We start from the raw sequence: 20014 nt of genomic DNA on the forward strand, positions 1-20014 counted from the left end.
TATGAAATTTCCCCTCCGGGGGACTAATAAAGGCTTTCTGATTCTGAAGGGGGTAGGATGTATTTGTAGACTACACAAACATCAGCCAATTTGTATTTGGCTAGTCAGTGGAATATGTTTCCTGTTATAAAAGGACCAGATAAGATGTATAATGGCAACTGTTCCCCTTCACATAGTTTTCTCTCCCTTTTTTGTTTTAAGGAAGCTAAAGCAAAACAAGAGGGAAAAAAAATCTAAATTGAAAAACACCTTGGCACCCATAGAGGTATTCAACCCCAATTTTTTTCAATAGCTTTACTATAAAATACACAACATACACAATAAAATTTAAGTCATTCAGTTGAAACAACAGACAAATAGAATAAAGTCAGTATCCCTAGCTAATATTATGTGCTAACTTTGTTGTTTGTGGTGAAATTCTTAATGAATAAGAGTAGTCTACTGGCGAAAGACATTTAAAAACAGACATTATTTATACAGCTATACTATACATGATGTATAGGATTGCATTTTGCTTGCTGATAACCTTAAAAGCAATAGCTTTGTTATATTTAACAAGGAGTGGAGACACACTTTTATCAGAAAATGTATCATCAAATTGGGGACATGTGCATGATGTAGTACCATACACTTCCACCAGGGGCAGTGTGCAGAATTATACACAGATTGAGTGGGGGTTGGGGGGGGGCACACACTCTCACACACGAAATCTAAAAAAAGTCAGTTTTGGGGACAGTGGCGATTTTAAGACAGAAATGCATGTTGGAGCTTGTAGAATACGATTATAATGAAATCTAAATGGGGACGGTAATTTTTGTCCCCATTTGCAAAGCCGTCCCCAATCAACTGGTGTGTATTCTGAAAAATGTCCCCAATTTTTGGTTAAGTCAACGCACACACACACACACACACACACACACACACACACACACACACACACACACACACACACACACACACACACACACACATGCAGCCACCAACACACACAAATACACACTACTCCCACTCACTGCTGAGTATCCTGTTGCAGCCGCGCAAGCTGGTGCAGGCGTCTGAGAGCCTTATCCTGTTTGCGTTGGTCCTTCCATGATTTTGAGGCCACGTTGCGCGCAAACTCCCTGTGCTTGAGTTCTTTCAGCCTCTGCAGGAAATGAAAATTAAGGGGGATAGAGGCAGGGACAGAAAAAGTATGTGGAGGGCAGGGAGTAGCGTGGAGGGCACAAGAGTGGCACAAAGAGAAGAGAAGAGAGAGTGACAGATTAGTTTTAGGAAGCTCTCTGCAGGCAGCTGTCTTTCAAACCATACACATCAGTCAGCAGCATTTGCAGATGTTCCCCTCCAAAGCTCATGTCCAATTAACTCCATTCAGCCTGGAAGAAAGCGTCTTTCCTCCAACACACAGCTTGAAAGCAAACACAACCCAACTGGTGAATAGTAGATTACAGACACAGCTGAGATGAGTGACATGAGTGATTTAAAGATAGTGATGCTCTTGCTACTGAAATTTCTAAAATGTTCAGCCCTTCATCAGTCATCGCAGCTTAGCTTAGGGAGACCTTCCAATGAAATCTGCCTTTAAGCTGGAGTGTACCAAAGCCATTGATTTACTGGTGCTCAAATTACACGTCACCAAACATAAAGGCACAGCCACTCATCATTGGCAAAATAACCATGTGAGACATTGCAATGGCTGCAGATTTCAGTTGGAAAAATGCTACAACATCCTATGCACATGCTGAGTGTGCGCGCATGTGTGTTTATGTGTATATACACACAAGCGAGAAACATACCTTTTCAAAGAAGTACACCATAGTGAGAGTAATTTCATTCTGAACAAATTGGTGGGTCTTCACCTTCATCATGGTGCAGAAAAAAATAATAAGTACCACTGTTTTGTGTGTGTGTCTTTTGTACGACTGCACATGTGTGTATTTGTGCAAAACTATGTGTCTATAGCCATAGGTGCGCCGTTCCTCTCGGAAACAATGATTCATGCTCTCTCCGGTTTCCTTTTCTGACACACTTTAATCCCCCTTTATCCATGCTTGGCAGGTGTGTGTGTGTGTGTGTGTGTGTGTGTGTATGTGCGTGCATATGCATGTTAGTGTGTTTCTTTTTGTCTGTATATGTGTTTGTGTGCGCCTGAAAGCTGAGGAGGGACTAAGAAGTTTGGAATAGCTGCAGTATCGTGCACAATTATCCCCTCTATCTCCAGCGTTATTCTCTCTCACTTCCCAGTATATTTTAGCTGCTATGGTGTGCAATCCAGCCATGGCTTAGAATTTCAGGATTTGCTGTTTATCTTATATATTTGCGAACCTATCCTGTAGTATAAATTTGCAACAGGATTACACCACTCTCACTTTTAGATTATGTTATGCTATTATCTACCCATACAGTATGTATCACGCACACATGCACACATCAGATTAGCCCCTCAGACATCAGATGTATTTATACACTCACTCTCTTTCACACCCAGATCTTCTGCTGGAGCTGACAGTCGTCAGGTTAATCTCTGCTGAGTCTTACACAATCGGGTGTCTTTTTACATTATCACTCGATGCTTAACATCCCACTGTCAGCTCACTGAAGACAGCATTAAGTATGTACCGACGGAGGAGCACATGGGGGCTTGTATCCCTTAAACATACATGTCTTACAGTATAGGTGTTTGTGCACTGTAGATGTGTGTGCGTGTGTGTGAGTGTGTTAGTGTGCAGTAAAGAGCTTTCAGGGGCTTTGATGCCAAACTCATTCTATGGGAAATATTAATCATGTTCAAGCACAGATGCATACTTAATGAACTGCTGCGGACAGAGCCAGGAAAGAGGAGGAAGAAGGGAGGAAAAAAAGATCAGAGATGTAGTCCATGGAAATGACTGTGTGTGTGTGTGTGTGTGTGTGTGTGTGTGTGTGTGTGTGTGTGTGTGTGTGTGTGTGTGTGTGTGTGTGAGAGAGAGAGAGTCTATAATAGACGGAATATATGAAGATGAATTCTTCCTCCTTCCTCTTGCATTTGCACTCTGCCAGGTTATTGTTCTCTCTTAAAAACAGGTCCCACTGCAGGCAAACCTGTAGCTATATTTAGAGCCAAACAAAATATTGTGCGCAGAACCATTTTCACTGAGCACACAGGGCAGAGATATTCTGTTTTCCTACTTTAAAGTGGATACTTTTGTCTTCAAAGATGATGTCATGTACCAAACAGCAGGAAGTGATATTACTCCTGCTCTCCAACATGCCAGTCTCGGTATGTGCTATGAAGCTCAATCCGTCTGTCAAAGCCTCGATCAATATTCCTTTAGATGTGTTAAGGAGTGCTCAGGCTGAGGCAACTAGGGATGAGTCAGAGTTGATTCATATCCACTAGGGCCTTAGAATGAGGGATGATGTATACTTAGGTAGCATGTGAGCGGCCATGCTAATGGGCTGATTGCTCTCTTATTTAAAAGGGAGTGTAATTCTGTTGTAATGAGCAATTTCAGTAAATGCTGATAAAGCGCTGTATTCAGACATGTTTATCCCTGAATCGATGACAAGGAGAGGAAACAGAGCAAACGCAATCAGCTTCCATTCTCCAAAGCCAATACTCCTGCAGGGAAGCTGTCTTCAGCTAGAATTTCATCTGTTGTCTGCTCGGTAGGCAGAGTGTGCATGCATGCCTGTATGCGTGCGTGCGTGTGTGTGTGTGTTCCTACAGTGCCAGTGGCTACTGTCAGCTCAGTGCCTCATGCAGCTCATTTCATGTGCCTGCCGCTGGCTAAAACAAAGCATTAACATTGGCCTGCAGTTGCCTCAATTCATTTTCAAAGAACAATGACAGTGGAGGAACAGTCTCATTTAATGTTTATTTCATGTTGCACAGTGTGGGCGTTCAGAAGTGGGAAGCGGCTTGGCTTGGTTCAGAGATTGCCTGTGTTTGAGGACAAATGTGTACCCGGGTAAGCGCATGTCTGTATGTTTTTTATGTGAGTGTATGTCTTGGCATGACAACAGATAGCTGTAGGAGAAAGTGCTATCAGCAGAACCTTCAGCTTGTTAGTCCAGAGTGGAAGCTGTGTATGAAAACGGATGTGAAAGCAGAACGCAGGAGAAAACCTGCTGCCGGGCCTTTTCCTAATGGTCCATTGGCCTCATCTTGTCCAAACTGGAATAACAGAATCATACTTGAGCTGTGACTAATAGCTCCATGTTTTATTTGGTACAGAATATTTATTTTTCTTTTGAAGGAAGTACAAATTGAAGAATAAAGTGAATTTTGTAGCAGCGTCCTTGTGTACCAGATAGATACAAATCCATTGCTCTAAATGTTTAACTAGAGAAAAAAGACATTTCCATTATTGTAAATTGTGGACTTGGAGATCAATTAAAACTTAAAAACTGCATATGGTATTTTTTTTTCTACTTTTCATTCAGGTTTCTTTGGTTACTGCTCTTACATCTTGCAGGGCTAATAATAAAACACTATTCACTTGATTCTATGTCTGATGTCAGTTGGATTTTATTTACTGGTCCAATTACTAGGTCAGTTTATTTTCAGGGGACCGTGGGACCTCACTAAAAGCTCAAAACTTAACTTAACGTTGATACTTTTTCTAACTTTATGAGAATTGCTTGGCTTTTAATAGTCCACTAATGACCACTAAAGGACTAGCCATAGCTGCTGGTTTCTAGTGGTATCTTGGGCAAGATACTGAACCCCAAAATGATTGTCCTGATTGCTGTGCCATTAGTGAGCATAGAATCATCATGAAGTGCTGTATCGCTCCGGATGAGCACGTGCCATCAGTGTGTGAGTGCTTGCACGCTACAATGGCTTTTCCTGTGCTCTGTATCTCTGCACTATCCCTCCCAAATCCCAAAATCTATTTTGATTCCTGTTATGGGAGTTTGCTAACATTATGTTCATGATGGCTCTAACCTCAGAGAGGTCTACAGTAACTGACCCCAAAATTTAGAATTTTATGTATTAAGTATTTTTATAACCTTCAGCAAATGTGTTCGCTCAGATTGCGGAGTGGGTTATCACTTAACTGCTTTTCTACATATTGGGTATTAGGTCAGCAAAGGAAAAAAAAAAAAGGTTTGACATTGCAAGTGTTATTATTCTTACACATACAGCAGGTGGGTCTTATTACTTTCTTATTTACTCTGCCCACATAGTGTATATAGTTCTTCTATTTCTATTTCATGTTATACTTTTATAGCAGGGGCTCAGTTTTGTATAATTTTTCTATTTCGTTCCAGGTGCTGTGACTTAAATGTGACTTAAATTTCCCTGCCTGGGATGAATAAAGTTTATCTTATCTTATAGAAGATATCAGGCTGTTAAAGTGGAAATCTAAGATAAATATAGTGCTACGTTTGTGTATGTACTGTATTTTTTGTGTGTGTATCTGCCTCAAGTGGAGGTCTTTCACCACTGTGTGTGTGCTTATAATAGATGATACATTTGTCACACTGCTACTGTTACCTGCTGGGAGATTGTACCCAATGGGTGGATTGACATAGAAATGTAAAGTAGCTTTCCATCAACCAGCATAATACCAACACACCTAAATTCCATGACAAGAGATCATAAAAAATGTCTGTTTGTGTGCTGTTACACCATACTATATGTGTGTAGCTGTAGAGCAGGTGCATCCCATGTACCTGTTTGTGTGCGTGGTCGTAGGAATTGATGTGGTTGTCAAACTCCTGGTGTCTGAGGTACTGCTTGTGACACAGCTCACAGTAGAAAAGAGCCTTCAGATCCTCAACTGAGCAGCCCAAAGCCCTCTCTGCACACTCCTGGAGAAGAGAGAGAAGGAGAGAATGAGTGAGAGCGTTCGAGGGATTGGGGGAGAGAAATGAGAGAGTCGAGATAGAGGCATAGCCGGAGAAAGACATAAGGGTTAGGGGGGCAGAGATAGAGAGCAAGAGGAGTCGGGGGATGGGGGGTAGAAAGAATGGCAGATTGTTAGCCATTTAGAGCAAATCTGCATCCCAGAGACATCAGCAGTAATAGCCTCTACATGTGCTCTGCATAAAACTGTTAAACGGCTTCCCATTAAAGTACACTGCCTTTGCCGCTGTTGCTGGAGGTTGGACAAAGGCACTGACGCCTGGTGCTCATGGCAACTTGAGCCTGGGGACACATTTAATACAGCCGCTATAATAAAAACCTGCGTATGTACTGTCATGGCAAATAATCTGAGTATGACTGCAGAGAAAGTGGCATTTGTGTCCGACAGACAGAAAAACTGTGCATCTAAAAGGCAGAACTTGGACTTTTGTACGCTGGCAAAATTGTGCATGTGAAGATGAACACACACACGCACACACACACACACACACGCACACACACACACACACACACACACACACACACACACACACACACACACACACACACAAAGGCTTGTAAATAGCATGTGGACAGACAGATACACATATGCATGCACTGCGCAAATGGCACATGGACCTCAGGGGATAAATCGCTTGTCTGCATGCTCACATCAGCCAGGGGGCTTTTTTTCTTTTTGTGTGGGTGTGGGTGTGTGTGTGTGTGTGTGTGTTCAGGGGTGTGTGTGCATTCATGCCATACTCTGCTTCAGAATGTAATTTCCCTCAGGCTAAGGGCTGCCAATAAACACTATTGAATTCTGTTCTACACTGACATGATGGGAATTTAATTTGAGGTTGTCACTTCTTTCTCTCTTTCTCTCCTTCTCTGCATCTTTCCTTCACTCTGTCCATCACTGGGATCTTTCTCCCTCTCTTTGCAAACTCTCATGCTGTCCCGGCCTTTTCTTCCTCCTCTTTCAGCTCACTCTTTTTCTCCTTTCCTTTATCTCCCCTGTTATCCCCTTTATTTGCCTTTTTTTCTCTGCCTGGCATGCTCCTTTTCTGTTTGGTGAGCCCTGGGTCATGCAGTGACAGAGTATATTGGCCCCAATTTGCTTCAGTAATATGTCTGCACACAGGAACAGAGGTGAGAGGAAAAGAGACGAAGGATAGGAATGCCGGCAAGTGGTGAAATGACCCCTGCCTGCCCTCACACACACACACACACACACACACACACACACACACACACACACACACACACACACACACACACACAGAGAAAAAAACAGCATTATTATTACCTCAGAGTCTAACAATGGCTGTTGGTCACGCCATCATTTGTCACACATATAAATGCTATAGCCAGCCTATTTTAATTGCACATCCAAAATGTCCTCACTTTCCAAAAACGCTCTTATTCCCAAGGTCCACACACACTCGCTCGCAGGGGGAAAACTGTCCTCCTGTTCAATTTGGCTTGCAGTCACAATGGGTGAAAAGATGGGGAGGCTGACCAGGCTGACACAGCTCTCCTATACTGAAATCACCAGAAAGGTAACTAATATACATTGATCCTGTGTTGCTCTGTGTGTGAGTGTGTGTGTGTGTGTGTGCCATGGTATTGATCTGCCTTGCAGGCTTAAATCACGACCAGGAAATGATCCAATCACCCAGAACGGCCTTCCTTGAGTGCTGTGGGGGCAATGAGATTGAGATAATGAATGCGTATTTGTCAACCTTTGGGCTCATGAGAGAGTACATAGGAACGGTGTAAGGGCATACTTTCACATATATGTGTGTACATGTTCATATTTTTGTGTGGTTGCCTTTGTACCATCTAACCCTTTCTTCTCACCTGTCAGGGTGATTATTTTGAACAAGGAAAGAAATATATGCGTAAAGAGGTGTGCTTGCGCGTGTGTTTGTGTGTATGTATGTGTGTGTATGAACTCAGTCACCATTTGTTTTCGTCGGAGCGATCCTGATATACAATTCCCCATTTTCCTGCTGAATACGTACGCTTTCATTTGCCTGTATACACCTCATATGATTCCTACGCTTATACACCAACACAGAATATATGCACACACTTATACAATCACACCGACACTTTCAGCACAAACGCATACACATTATGCATGCACAGTCACATACAGTCCGTCAACCTGATAAACCAACTGCTAAATTAATCTAGACCTCAATTTACCTCACTAGTATAAATCTGTTGGCAGAGAAAGCACAACTGATATCTGCAGACCTGAATGGACAGTGATTGTTTGCATGATTATGTGTGTGAGTGTTTGTGCAAGGCTTTTTTTTTTCTTTTATCCTCAATTTGTGGGAAAAGCGCCACGTTATCCTTCTTTGTAGCTGAAATTATGCCACAAATAAGAGTCGTTACGCACTTTAACAGGTCATGCTCAAAGTGTTTCACATGTGATCTGTCAGCGTTTGAACAAGTATGCACTGGAAAGTAATGATGTACAGTAATTCATAAAAAACCCGTAAACCATTGAAGAACCTTTGAGAGTTCTGCAGAATGAAATGATTTTTTTTTTATGTCTGACTTTCATAGAATTAGAAAATAAAAAATAGTATTCTTACTAGCTGTAAGCACACTTAGACTTGTGAAAATTTCAAATGAACATAAGGAGAAGTCAGAATTCACTGTCTGATGATCTTGACCTGCACGTTTACACTGCACAGAAAACCATGAGACATTACACACATCGCTCTCATAACTCCAACGTCTTGAGTGTAAGCTCAGTGCAGGTGGAACCTTCACAGACAGAGGGAGACTTGATTTGTGTTTAAGGCCAAGTTCCTACAACCCCAATTCCAAAGCGTTAAAGCACAAATAAGACAAAAAGTGACGAAGTGGTGAACCTCGCTCCATCCTCATTAGCTGTGGAATGATCCAAACATTGTTTCCCAGTCTCTAGTTGCTCCTGTCACAACTTGTTTGAAACATGTTTCTGGCATCAAATTCAGAATAAGCACATATTTATACAAAATCAATGAAGTTGATGATGATGTCAAACAGTAAATATCTTGTCTTTGTATTGTTTTTAATTGAGCATATGCCACATTCTGTTTTATTTATGTTTTACACAGCATCCAAACTTTTTTGGACTCTGGATTGTATCAGTACATCACTGGCCAACTGTTTCCACAGAAATGCAGCTGTAGCTCACTCCTTCAAACTTCAATCAGAGGAAAGCGTTACGCAACAAGAAAGCTGCCACAGTCTATCTCCCTGCTCTCCCTCTATAGACACATTTCTGTTAGGCCTTCTGTGCTATTCTCCCCTTATCCACTAGATGCTCTCAGACTTTTTCCCATTTCCCCATGACCTGACTGCCCCACCCAATCACACACCTGTTCTCTCTTGCTTCATCTGCTCTGCAGCGTCCTGCTAATCACCTCACCTGAAACTCATTCCGTCATCAGCCACTCACTGTATGTGCTGGTCTGCTTACTTGTTCCTTGCCAGACTGTTGTCATTATCCATGTGCTTTATGTCTTAACTGTCTTCTGTTACCGTGTTAAAGGAACCTGTTTTTCCTGCCTGACTTCTGTGTTTGACTTGTTGCCTGTATGTTGGATTTTGGATTCTTTCCTGCTCCCTTTGGATTTATTTGCCTGTGTTGGACTGCTGCCCGCTGGTTACGACCCTCGCCTGCCTCACTTTACCGTAAGCTTTTTGTGTTTTTTTTTTATTTATTTTTATTTTTTTTATTGCAATAAAATCATTGAACTGCACACTCTCTTCCTCAGAAGTCTGCATCTGGGTCTTTCCCCTGTTTTCCTGCTTGCACAAGATCTGACATAAACAATACAACACAGTCTACCAAACAATTTGAACGGTATATGTAATATGTGACATCCACTTGAGGCAAGGTTAGTAATCACACAATTTGTGTCGGCAGAATAAGTTGTTAGTTTAAGGGGTTATGGTAAAGTAAAGTAAGAAGAAGCAAATGTTGTAGAAAACACTGAATAAGGCGTTCTTTATGATGGAGACTGTGGAAAATAATTAGAAAGCTTTGCAGTCCACATGTAAACTTCATGTATAGTGACTTGCACAGGTTCAGTTTTGAAATAATTTATGATTTAACCAATTACAATGAAATTGTGTTCAGCCACCTTCTGTAGTGTACTTGAGCTAAATTGTTTCACTCATCTCACTGGTCACTTTCTTGCTTGTTGTAATTAAATATTGAACAGCATTTTCACGGATGGCTGGACTCACTCTAGACAGAGCGTGAGGGAGGACAGTCACTCCGACACAGCATTTTGAGAGCATTTTGCTTCCTTAAGTTGATGTGTTTTCCGCTAAAACAGGATGTTTGGATCGGACATAACGCAGGGAGAGATCATTGTAACTAGAGCTTAAACAGATGGGATGTCACTGGAAGAAAATGGCAATTTTCTAATAATGAGAATGTCCCTATAGTATGAAACTGTGATATAAAAATCCTGCAAATATTTCTGTATTAATTAGGTGCAGAGTATTAGATAGAGTCTTTGCGCTTCTATCAGCATGCGTGGATAAGTGAATGTGACTAGATGTGCATGGGTGAGTGGCGAACACTTGAATATCTTTTGTGCAGGGGTGTGAATTATTTGTGTCTCTGCAGACTTGTTAACTATGCTGGCTTGGACATACTGAGATGAGACTGATCAGATGTGATAATTGCGAACAGGATTGCAACACAAGTTTTAATTGCAATCTTGGTTCAGTATGAAATTCAAAACAATTTCAAACGAGCAAGAAAAAAAAAACAGGCCGGCATAACACTCAGCATGCATAATAAATCCACGCAGGGAAAGGAGAGGCCAGCAGCAGCTCAACCGGTGGTAACAGATTCTGCGTGTTCAAATATATCATCTCCTACTGAAGAGAACTTTTACTGCAGGGGGTAGAAAGAGTAAGAAAGAACTTCATTAATATGGCTTACTTTGAGGAAAACATAATTGCGAACACAAAGTACAAACACAGGCTATAGTAGATTACATGCCAATTAGGTGTATGTCTCCGTATGACCCCTCTGCACTGTATGTCTGTAATATCGCTGTTAGTTTCAACTCTGTTCCTCTCTGCTTCAGTATTTTGTCCTATGTTCCTATGTTATGATTTTCAAGCCTCTTCCCCTCGACCTTTCAGTTTCTTCAAAACTCTGCTTCTTTCCAGCTCTGTTGCAGGAATTGACTCATGTTGCTATGACACCCATTGTTTAGTGCAAAAGTGTTCTTTTATTGAAAAACTGGTAGTTGGCTGACTCATATGACACTTGTCTGTAAGTCACATTATGCCATGTACTGCCTGTTTTTACCGTTCATATCAACTGTTGATGGAACATGAAAAGATGCAGAAATAAGTGCACCCTCAACTGTGTAAGCTATTGAATATTGTTGCCTTTCATAAAAAAGAGACCAAGATAAGCTCTGTCAAAAATAAGAAGACTGTCTGCCCTTTAGAAAATTTCATTAATCTTGAAAGTGTGCTACCTATCTTCCATTTAGGGGAGAGAAGTGTGACACAGGGCCAGGCTTTGAAAATGAGATGTTTATGAATCCAGAGAACTTCTAATTGCCACCTAGCCTTGTGAGAACAATTCAATAAACACTTCATAACTGTTTATCACACCCAATTAAGTCTTTAATTATCTTCAGCTGTAATTATCACCCTAACTTGGCCACTGTAATGAATAGAAACAATTTCATTTGTGGTAAAAAAAATAATTCTGCAAATCGGTTTGCCTCCCGCTCCACCACCCCCCAGTCACTTTACATGTATCTGCCGCTCTGTTCTCTTGCCTGCCTGTCTCTTTAGGTGTTCCTGTGATTCTCTCTGTCAGACATACATGCATTTGCACATGCACCACTGGAGAGTCTGACAGTGTGAGAGTCCGGTGGTGTGGTGTGATTTCTGGCCATTCTTCTGTAGCTAATGACAGCTGACCTGAGGGCTAAGCTGCTTGTTATTGTAATGACCTGTAGATCTCAGTGGCAGACATGCTTGTGCACACATGCACACATGCACACACACACACACACACACACACACACACACACACACGGACTGCCAAACAGGATAGCAGAGTGTTAATGAGCTGATATTTGCAGCCCTAATGCATCTCCCTTGACTGCCTTTTAATATGCCTCCATGGCCAGTACCCACCCATTTATCCATTTTGATATGTGTACGCATCTGCATACGTCCCAGCCCGGGTTTTTGTCTATGTGAGGCCACCTCTCATTGTGTTTGTATATCTTTATTTGCTTCAGATCATTAAAGCCAGTTAGAAGTATGGCCAAAACAAGTACATGGAGCAACCGTAGCCAAAACCGCAGATGTGTTGACCGCGGATACGGTCATTAGGCTTCTCTTACAGCCAAAAGGACAGATGTGTTAGTACCAGTGAGCTACGTCATCTCACACACTGCCAGCAACCAACTCTGCAAAAAAGACACTAGACAGGCGAAAATAATTCAGAATACAAGATTGCCAAGAACAAGATAAAGTACAGACTGTATTCCAATGATCCAGTGTCAGGTGTACCGTGACTCATAGAGTTTCTGTGTAGCTGCTATGCTATCTTAAGCACCAGCGTCTACATCATGAATCACCAGCATTTGTCTGATTCTCTTCCTTTGCTTTGTCTTGCTCAAAATATAACCAAATGCCCCGTCTCCCTCTGACCTTTTAACTTGAGCAGCAAGAAACAAACTGAATAAATAAATGATGAGATTGTATTTGCTAATTTGCCCTGCGCCCTTTGTTGCCTCGTTGAAATGTGTAGGGCCTCTCCCTGGACTTGATCCTGACACTGAGCGTCTGCGTCCATTGTAACCTTTTGTCTTAGATAGAACACAAGTGTGAACAAAGCAAAATTTTAGAGACTCTCCAGAGTACCCGCAGCGTGCCTTGATGACAGCTTTGCACGCTATTAGCGTCCCCTCAACCAGCTTCATGGGGTAATCACCTGGAATGGTTTTCAATTGACAGGTGTGCCTTGTCAAAAGTTAATTAGTGGGATTTCTCACCTTCTTAATGCACTTGAGACCATCAGTTGTGTTGTGCTGAGATAGTGTTGGTATATAGTGAAAGGCCCCATTCGACTGTAGCAATCAAAATTATGGCAGAAACCGCTCGACTAAATAAAGAGAAATGACAGGTCCATCATTACTTTAAGACTTGAAGGTCAATCTGCAAATTTTCAAATGTGTTGAATGAGTTTTCAAGTGCAGTCCAAACCATCAGACACTATGATGAAATGCTCTCTGCTGCAGTGGGTAACTTCATTACAGTTACTAGCTACAGAAATCACCAATTAATGACCTCTCAGATTACAGCCAGCAATCATTTTTGGCTCAAAAATCTCTGCCTTTGTGAGACGCAGAGAAGGTGAATGGATAGCACCTGCGTTCCCACTCTATATTATGGAGGAGGACATGCGATGATGCGGGGATGCTTTGCTGGTGACGCTGTTGGCGATTTATTCAAAATTCAAGGGACATGGAAGCGGCATTAATAACACAGCATCCTGCAGTGACATGCCAGCCCATCTGGTTTGTGCTTTGTGGGAACATTGTTTGTTCTTCATCAGGACAATGACCCTAAGCATACCTCCAGGCCATGTGAGGGCTTTTTGACCAAGAAAGAGAGTGATGAGATGCTACATGAGATGACCTGTTCTCCACAATCACCCAACCTGAACCCAGTTGAGACAGTTTGGGATGAATTGGACCATAGAGTGACAGAGCTCAGCACACGTAGGAACTCATTTAAAGACTGTTGGAGAAGTATTACAAGGGACGACCTCATGCAGCTGGTTCAGAGTATGCTAGTAGTGTGCAAAGCCGTCATGAAAGCAAAAGTCTAAATCTAAAGTACGAAACATATTTTGCTTTGTTTACACTTGTTTGTTTACAGAAGAAGTCTGTATTTGTTATTTCATGGGTTTGATGTCTTCAGTATTAATCTACAATGCAAGAAATAATTGCGCTACTGTCAGGCCTGCAGTGCAGTTAAATCAGTCAGTTAAGAACGGTTTTACCTTAAAAATCTGGATTATTGTATATGGTTAGGATCATTGGCCTGAAAACACAACATTTGTTATATGGAAATTTGCATGTTTAACATTGTTCATGCAACATGAATGTGAACACACTCAGAAATACTTAAAGCTGAAAGCCAGCACTTAAGCCTTGTCATTGTTTTAAATCTAATATGCTGATATGCTGCTTTCATGCTCTGTTTGCAGAAGGTAATCTGTGTTAGAGATGTACAGTTAAAAATAAATCTGCTCTCAACGTGTCTGTAGGCATCTATGCAGCTGACAGACTTTAAGACCTTGATATGTGTATTAAAAAAGAGAAATCTACACTTACATTAGAGCCTGACTCCATGTATAACGTGATGCATCACATCCAAATATAACAGAGGGTGAAAAATAATGAGAGAAGTGTGTTCAAAAACCTCAAAATAACTGTACTGCTTTTGACTAAGGGCAACAGCAGGAAGTCTGTGGCATGAACAAATCGCACCGCTCTCCTGCTGAAGTCATAAATCTATGATTAGTCACAAGGCCCAACCAAACGATCACTCAGCGAGCGATCAAAATTTAATTCCCCGTCCATCACAATGCAAGGCCAAAGAGCCCCTCCACTGATCTGTCCACCCCTCTCTGCCTTCATTCTCTCCATCTCCCTCTCTCTCTATTTCTCTTCCCCATTCAACAGGGCTTCCTTGTTTTCACATAGTTATTCATGCACTGTATCATTGATCAATCCTATAAGGTGGCACATTTAAAATCTACCCACCTCTCAACATCCTCCCCCGTCCTCTCTCAATCTCTCTGCGCTTGTGTCATCCTGCATACAATGTGAGCTCTGGCTCGTGCAGGACAAGTTAAACTGATTCACCGGGGCAGAGCATAGCTTACAGCCCCCCCAAGAAAGAAAAAAAAAAGCAGAGGACATTTTCTCCACTTGAACAAACATGACCCATACTTTCTTTCCAGACGTTTTGTGGATAAAATTTGCGTCGGGTGGGATCAAGGCAGAAGCACAAATGCATGAAAGCGTGCATGCAAATTCCTAAAATACCCAGCCGTTCTACAAACAGTGGTCTCCTCTGTGTCTTTTAATGTATTTTCATGATCTTACCACTCACTCACTGTGCTCTTCAGGGACTTGCATTTGTTTCTCTAAAAGCTGAAGGTTTCCTTCGCTTACTCTCAGTGCACATTAAACAGAACATCATAAACCAATTACAGGAAGACAAAGGATTGTAGGTACTGTTGAAATGATGGAAAGGGGAACTTAAGTCTTTGTCTCTGCCAGTTCTACACAAACTATATCAATGCATATAGGGTAAGAATGCTTTTACACATGCATTTTTCTTGCAGCTCTTGTTTTCCTCTTTGATACTCAGTCCACAGCTGCTCTCAGGGGTGAAAATGACAAAGAGCCTTGGAAGGCTCGATAGGTGAGATTGGATCGTCTCTTATCCTTTCACCCTCTCCCCTCCCTTCAATCCACCTCTCATTTATGTCAGGCATTTTTTTTTTTCTATTGTAATCTTTTATTTTATTTTGGAAGTGTCTCTCAGTTCGTCTCTCATCTGTTTCCCTCTCTCATGCATTAAAAGCACTTGTCAGTTATGTGTCCTTCCATCAGGCTTCTCTCCTCTCTTGCTAAATGTCATCTCCAGTATTAACCGCTTTGCTCTCCCAGCTGGCAGAAAAATGGAATTATATGGACCATACACTCTTGACATTTAAATTACAGACACAATTGAAAACCCTGCATGGATAAATTGATATACAGTGTAGTTAATTTGGCACACACACACACACACACACACACACACACACACACACACACACACACACACACACACACACACACACACCAAACCAAACACAAAGTGTACTGGACTTTTCTGTCCAGACAAGACGTCTGATTGACTGCCTCAAAGAGGATTGTGTGTCTATCTGTTGGAGTGATCAAACTGGGACTGTAATCTGTCAGTGTGATGATACAGATTAGAGTGAAAGACAAGTTAAGAAGATGAAGGTAATCAGTTTGGGAAGTGACAGATTTAAATAACAGGATTAATACAATCAAAGATTATACGCTGCGCTCTTAACGCTCGCCTAAGTCGTGCCGACTCAGATACTTACAGATGGGGGGTGAGGGGTGTGACAAAGTGAGGGGGAGCGAGGAGGGTTGATAGAGAACGAGCCATTGCTGTTGTCGGTGAATTGAGGAATGATTGCTCTCTTTCAGGCATGTATGATTGCGTTTCCTTTTGTAGCTTTGATGTGTGGCTGAGCGTTTGTGTGTGCGTGTGCATGTTCGCTCTGTGTGGTTCACTTGTGCTATCAGGGGAGAGCATGAGTGTGTCCAATAAGAGTGAGTGATCTTTTCTCTGGCACATTAGAGTGCGAGTGCATGGATGCCAAATGATACTACAGACGAGAAGGCTGAAAGGAACTGTTTGCTTTAACATCACACTCATACGCTAGACACACACGCTCACTGAACTAGCTCTGTGGTGCACATCAGTCCAACTTTGTTAAAGCTGGTTTTGCTGTACTAAAAGATTGTGTAGCAGTTAAGACTCTGTGCTGGCCGGGGATTGAAATCCCGCCAGGACTCTCTCTGCTTTCAACATCCTGCTCTGCCTCCTTCCATCTCTCTGCTCTCCACATCTCCTTCTTTCTCTGTGTGTCCTCGCTATCGTTCCCAACTTCTATCCAGCCCTCTGTATGGCTGCTGCATTAGTATGTATGGCCGTGTAGCTCAGGGTTTAGAGGTTTATGTCTCCTAATAGACAGAGATTTGTCCTGTCACACCAACACCCACATACAGCTTAAAGAGAGAGAGACAGAGAGAAAATGACTCCCTCCACTCTGTGTGCGCAGGGGAGAGAAAGAACATTTATGTTCCTGTCTCATATCCAGAGAGAACAGTTCCATTTCTGTACAGAAAAATTATAAAGCATTCATTTGTGGCTTTCTCTTCTTTTCTCCCACGCTCAGCATCTTCTTCTTTCCCTCTCTCCCGCTCTATCGCTGCCTCTCTCTACCCCTTTCTCTCCCTCTTTCACTCGCTGTGATTGGATTAAGACCAAAGAAACAGAGTGAGGAGATGAGGAAGGGATGAGGGCTTATTAAGCATGTGAGAGGTGAGATGACATAAAGCTGTACAGAAAGAGATTGAGGAAGAGGAGTATGTGACCATGTGTGTATGTGCGTGTGTCTGTATGGCACATTTCTGTATTTATCCTCGTAGAAGGTAGGGTGAGAAGAGGGAGGAAGTGAGGCGTTTAGCTGTGGAGCACTTTAATCAAGGGGCGAGCAATCCTGCATGACCCACTCTGTCATCTATTATTGATGCCTGCCTGAGCCAGGCTGATGAATCATTAAGCCACTCATCAGACCTGGGAATTCTGCCTCCTCCTCGGCCGATGACACTCATTTACATAAATCACACGCTGCCATTTTTCACACGCTCACACATAAACACAAACACACACCCACATACAGCCACACACGCAAAGTTCATCGATTTTTGGCTTGCTTTGCGATGTGCATGGCTCACGCTCTCTTTTTTCAAAGCTTTTCCAAATACACACATCTCTGTCATACCTGGAAAGACACTTTAAATCAAGCAACAAACACAGGATTTAGAACTGGGCCCATACTGTTCATGACAAGCACTTGGTAGCTGCGACTCCCGCACGCTTAGAGACAAAAGAATATGTTCCACATCCCCCAGACCTCACATTATACCTGTTTCCTTGACGACAGACATGTCTTGCACATGTAATTGAAAAAGATTGCACATGCACAAGTGCACAGCGAACTTGACATGTGGAAAGAAGCGGGTGAAACAGGAGGAAAGAGAGACTGAAACAAGAAGAGGCAGAGAAAAACAGATTCTACAGAGTTTGTGTTTACTTCTTGCCTCTGGGTTTTATGGCAGAGGAAAAGTGGAGAATCTTAGGGAAATTGATGAATACCCATGGCATGCAGGCACACATGCACTCACACAATCCACCCACGCGTTTCTTTTCATCTTTGTGGGGGTATCCCTTCCTCTCCACTCCTCTCCTCTCCTCTCCTCTACTATCCTCTCCCTCTATTCTCTTCCCCTCCCGCTGTTTCCATGTCTTCCCATTCAGTGTTGTGACTAATCCCGTACCACACGGTAAGTATATACCTCACAGCAAGGGTAAGAAGGCCCCATAGCAGACTCCTGCAGAAACCTGCAAACACAATCACACCATACATACACAAAGCGACAGAGGAACCCGGCACCCTGCCCATATAAAGGAGATAGCCAAGGCCTTGTGGCTGGTAGCCGGAGGCTGCTTGCAGACCACTGTGATCCTGCCATCCTGGCAGTGCGCAGCCAGGACATTTCTGCACAGCGCTAAGCTGAGCGCCTGGCATCTCCAATCTGCTGAACATAGGAATGCTGCTGCTCATGATAATTGCAGTGGGTTGTTCTCTCCAACGCGGCTGATGTGAAGGCAGGTTGAAGCAAACGGCATGAATTATTAGTGTCTGCATCATGGCTCGTGCTGCTGGTGGAGGTACGTCTGATATAATTTGATGCATTGTTACTGATGCATGACCGATCCTGCACATCAGAATGTCCTACTAGGTCCTATCTGCTTTGATACATAAACATGAGAGTGCACCGGAATGAACAAACATGTGAGCACTCAAAATGTTGTTATAATACTACATGCATTTTTTCTACTTATGTGCTCTTGGTCTATTTTGCTTCCCTTCCTGTATGTGTGTATGCACATTCTTGTGCATTCTTCTGCATGATATGTGAAAACATACAAGCAGTATATTTCTAGGTAGAAGTTCAATAATACCCTTTTTCATCTCTCTAAACCTTCACCCTAATATTGACCTTTTTTTTTCACTTATTTTACCCCAGGGCTATTTGGCGGAGGTCAGAGGGGAAGGTGAATGGTGAGAGGTAAGAGGCTGTGGCTGAGACAGCAGAAACATGAAAGCCTCACATTGAAATTCAGCAAAGCCCTATTGATTAAAAAAAAGCTTGAAATTAAATTAGCTCCTAATTCTACTGAAGTCAAAGATTTATTGTAACATAAAGTGCCTTCATGCCAATTAAAAATATATTTCCATTTTTCTAGACAGCAGACATCCAAATAAAATTTTCATCATACAAATTGCCAGCACATATATATGTACACTATATAGTATGTTTGAAATAATTATTTCAGTCCTTCAGTTCTCCTGATTCAGTCTATGACTTAAAGTAGTCTGTGTGAGTGTATGGGTGTACCCAGCTGTGCAAGATGCACCAGAACAGCCTATTCTGTGCAAGGCACAGCAATGCAAAACATGAAAGCCTTGATCTTATGTCAATGATTTCAGGGAAGTGAAACTTGTTCATATGCATTAAAATTCCTCTGCCACTTTGATCTATAAATGCAACGTGCCTGCTCGACTTCTTTCAGTCGCAGTTATTTTTATAAATTGGCCTTATGCACATGAAAAGTGCAAAAAAATATGATCTGAAAATCAAGCTGCAGATGAAATCCAAGTTGCTTTATTCAGAAGGAAGCCCTTCAGTCTCTGCAAGGCTGGGAGTGATTCCTGGGCTTCTGCTTAACCAGGAGGTGCTGGTTCACAGCCTCTCTTTCCCGGAGCCATCTCTCCTCCTGAGAAGAGATAATTAATTTGTCTGAGCAGCTCTTAACCTGGGCCTGTGTGTCAGTGCTCGAGACACAGGCAGGCATTCAAGCACACAGGTGCAAATATGTGTAACATGCACACCCACATGTGCATGCAGATATGTATGCATGCTGAGTTAATGGAGTTATAATTGCACCCTCACATCTGTTCCTATGTGAAAGCATGAATCTAGTGCAGTAGAATAAGAAGCACAGTTAGAGAGTGAATGGAGGTTTCAGAAGAACAGAAATACTGACCACCAAATAAAGCATGCCCTCTCTTTCCTCTCATTCCTTCAAGGGTTTTTCAGCAATATTGCCACTGTAATATTGCTCCCATCGCCCGCACACACAAACTTCCATATAGGCATATTGTGCACACATATCCACGCAAACACAAACCCCCACGCACTAAGATTCAAAGGTCTAAACAGCTGAACCCTT

At 42.3% G+C, this 20014-nt stretch overlaps 1 protein-coding gene across 1 annotated transcript in view; it reads right to left on the reverse strand.

Annotated features, from left to right (window-relative positions):
• Positions 1-20014, reverse strand: part of LOC139334504 (zinc finger protein 804B) — a 38508-nt gene that overhangs the window by 10641 nt on the left and 7853 nt on the right. Inside the window, exons 3-4 of the mRNA XM_070967418.1 lie at positions 5659-5796; positions 1014-1144 (exon numbers count right to left, since the gene is read on the reverse strand). Of these exons, the coding sequence (XP_070823519.1) occupies positions 1014-1144; positions 5659-5796 (269 nt within the window). The remainder of the gene's footprint in view (positions 1-1013; positions 1145-5658; positions 5797-20014) is intronic.

This window comes from Chaetodon trifascialis, chromosome 7 (genome assembly GCF_039877785.1).
Source record: "Chaetodon trifascialis isolate fChaTrf1 chromosome 7, fChaTrf1.hap1, whole genome shotgun sequence".
NCBI lineage: Eukaryota > Metazoa > Chordata > Actinopteri > Chaetodontiformes > Chaetodontidae > Chaetodon > Chaetodon trifascialis.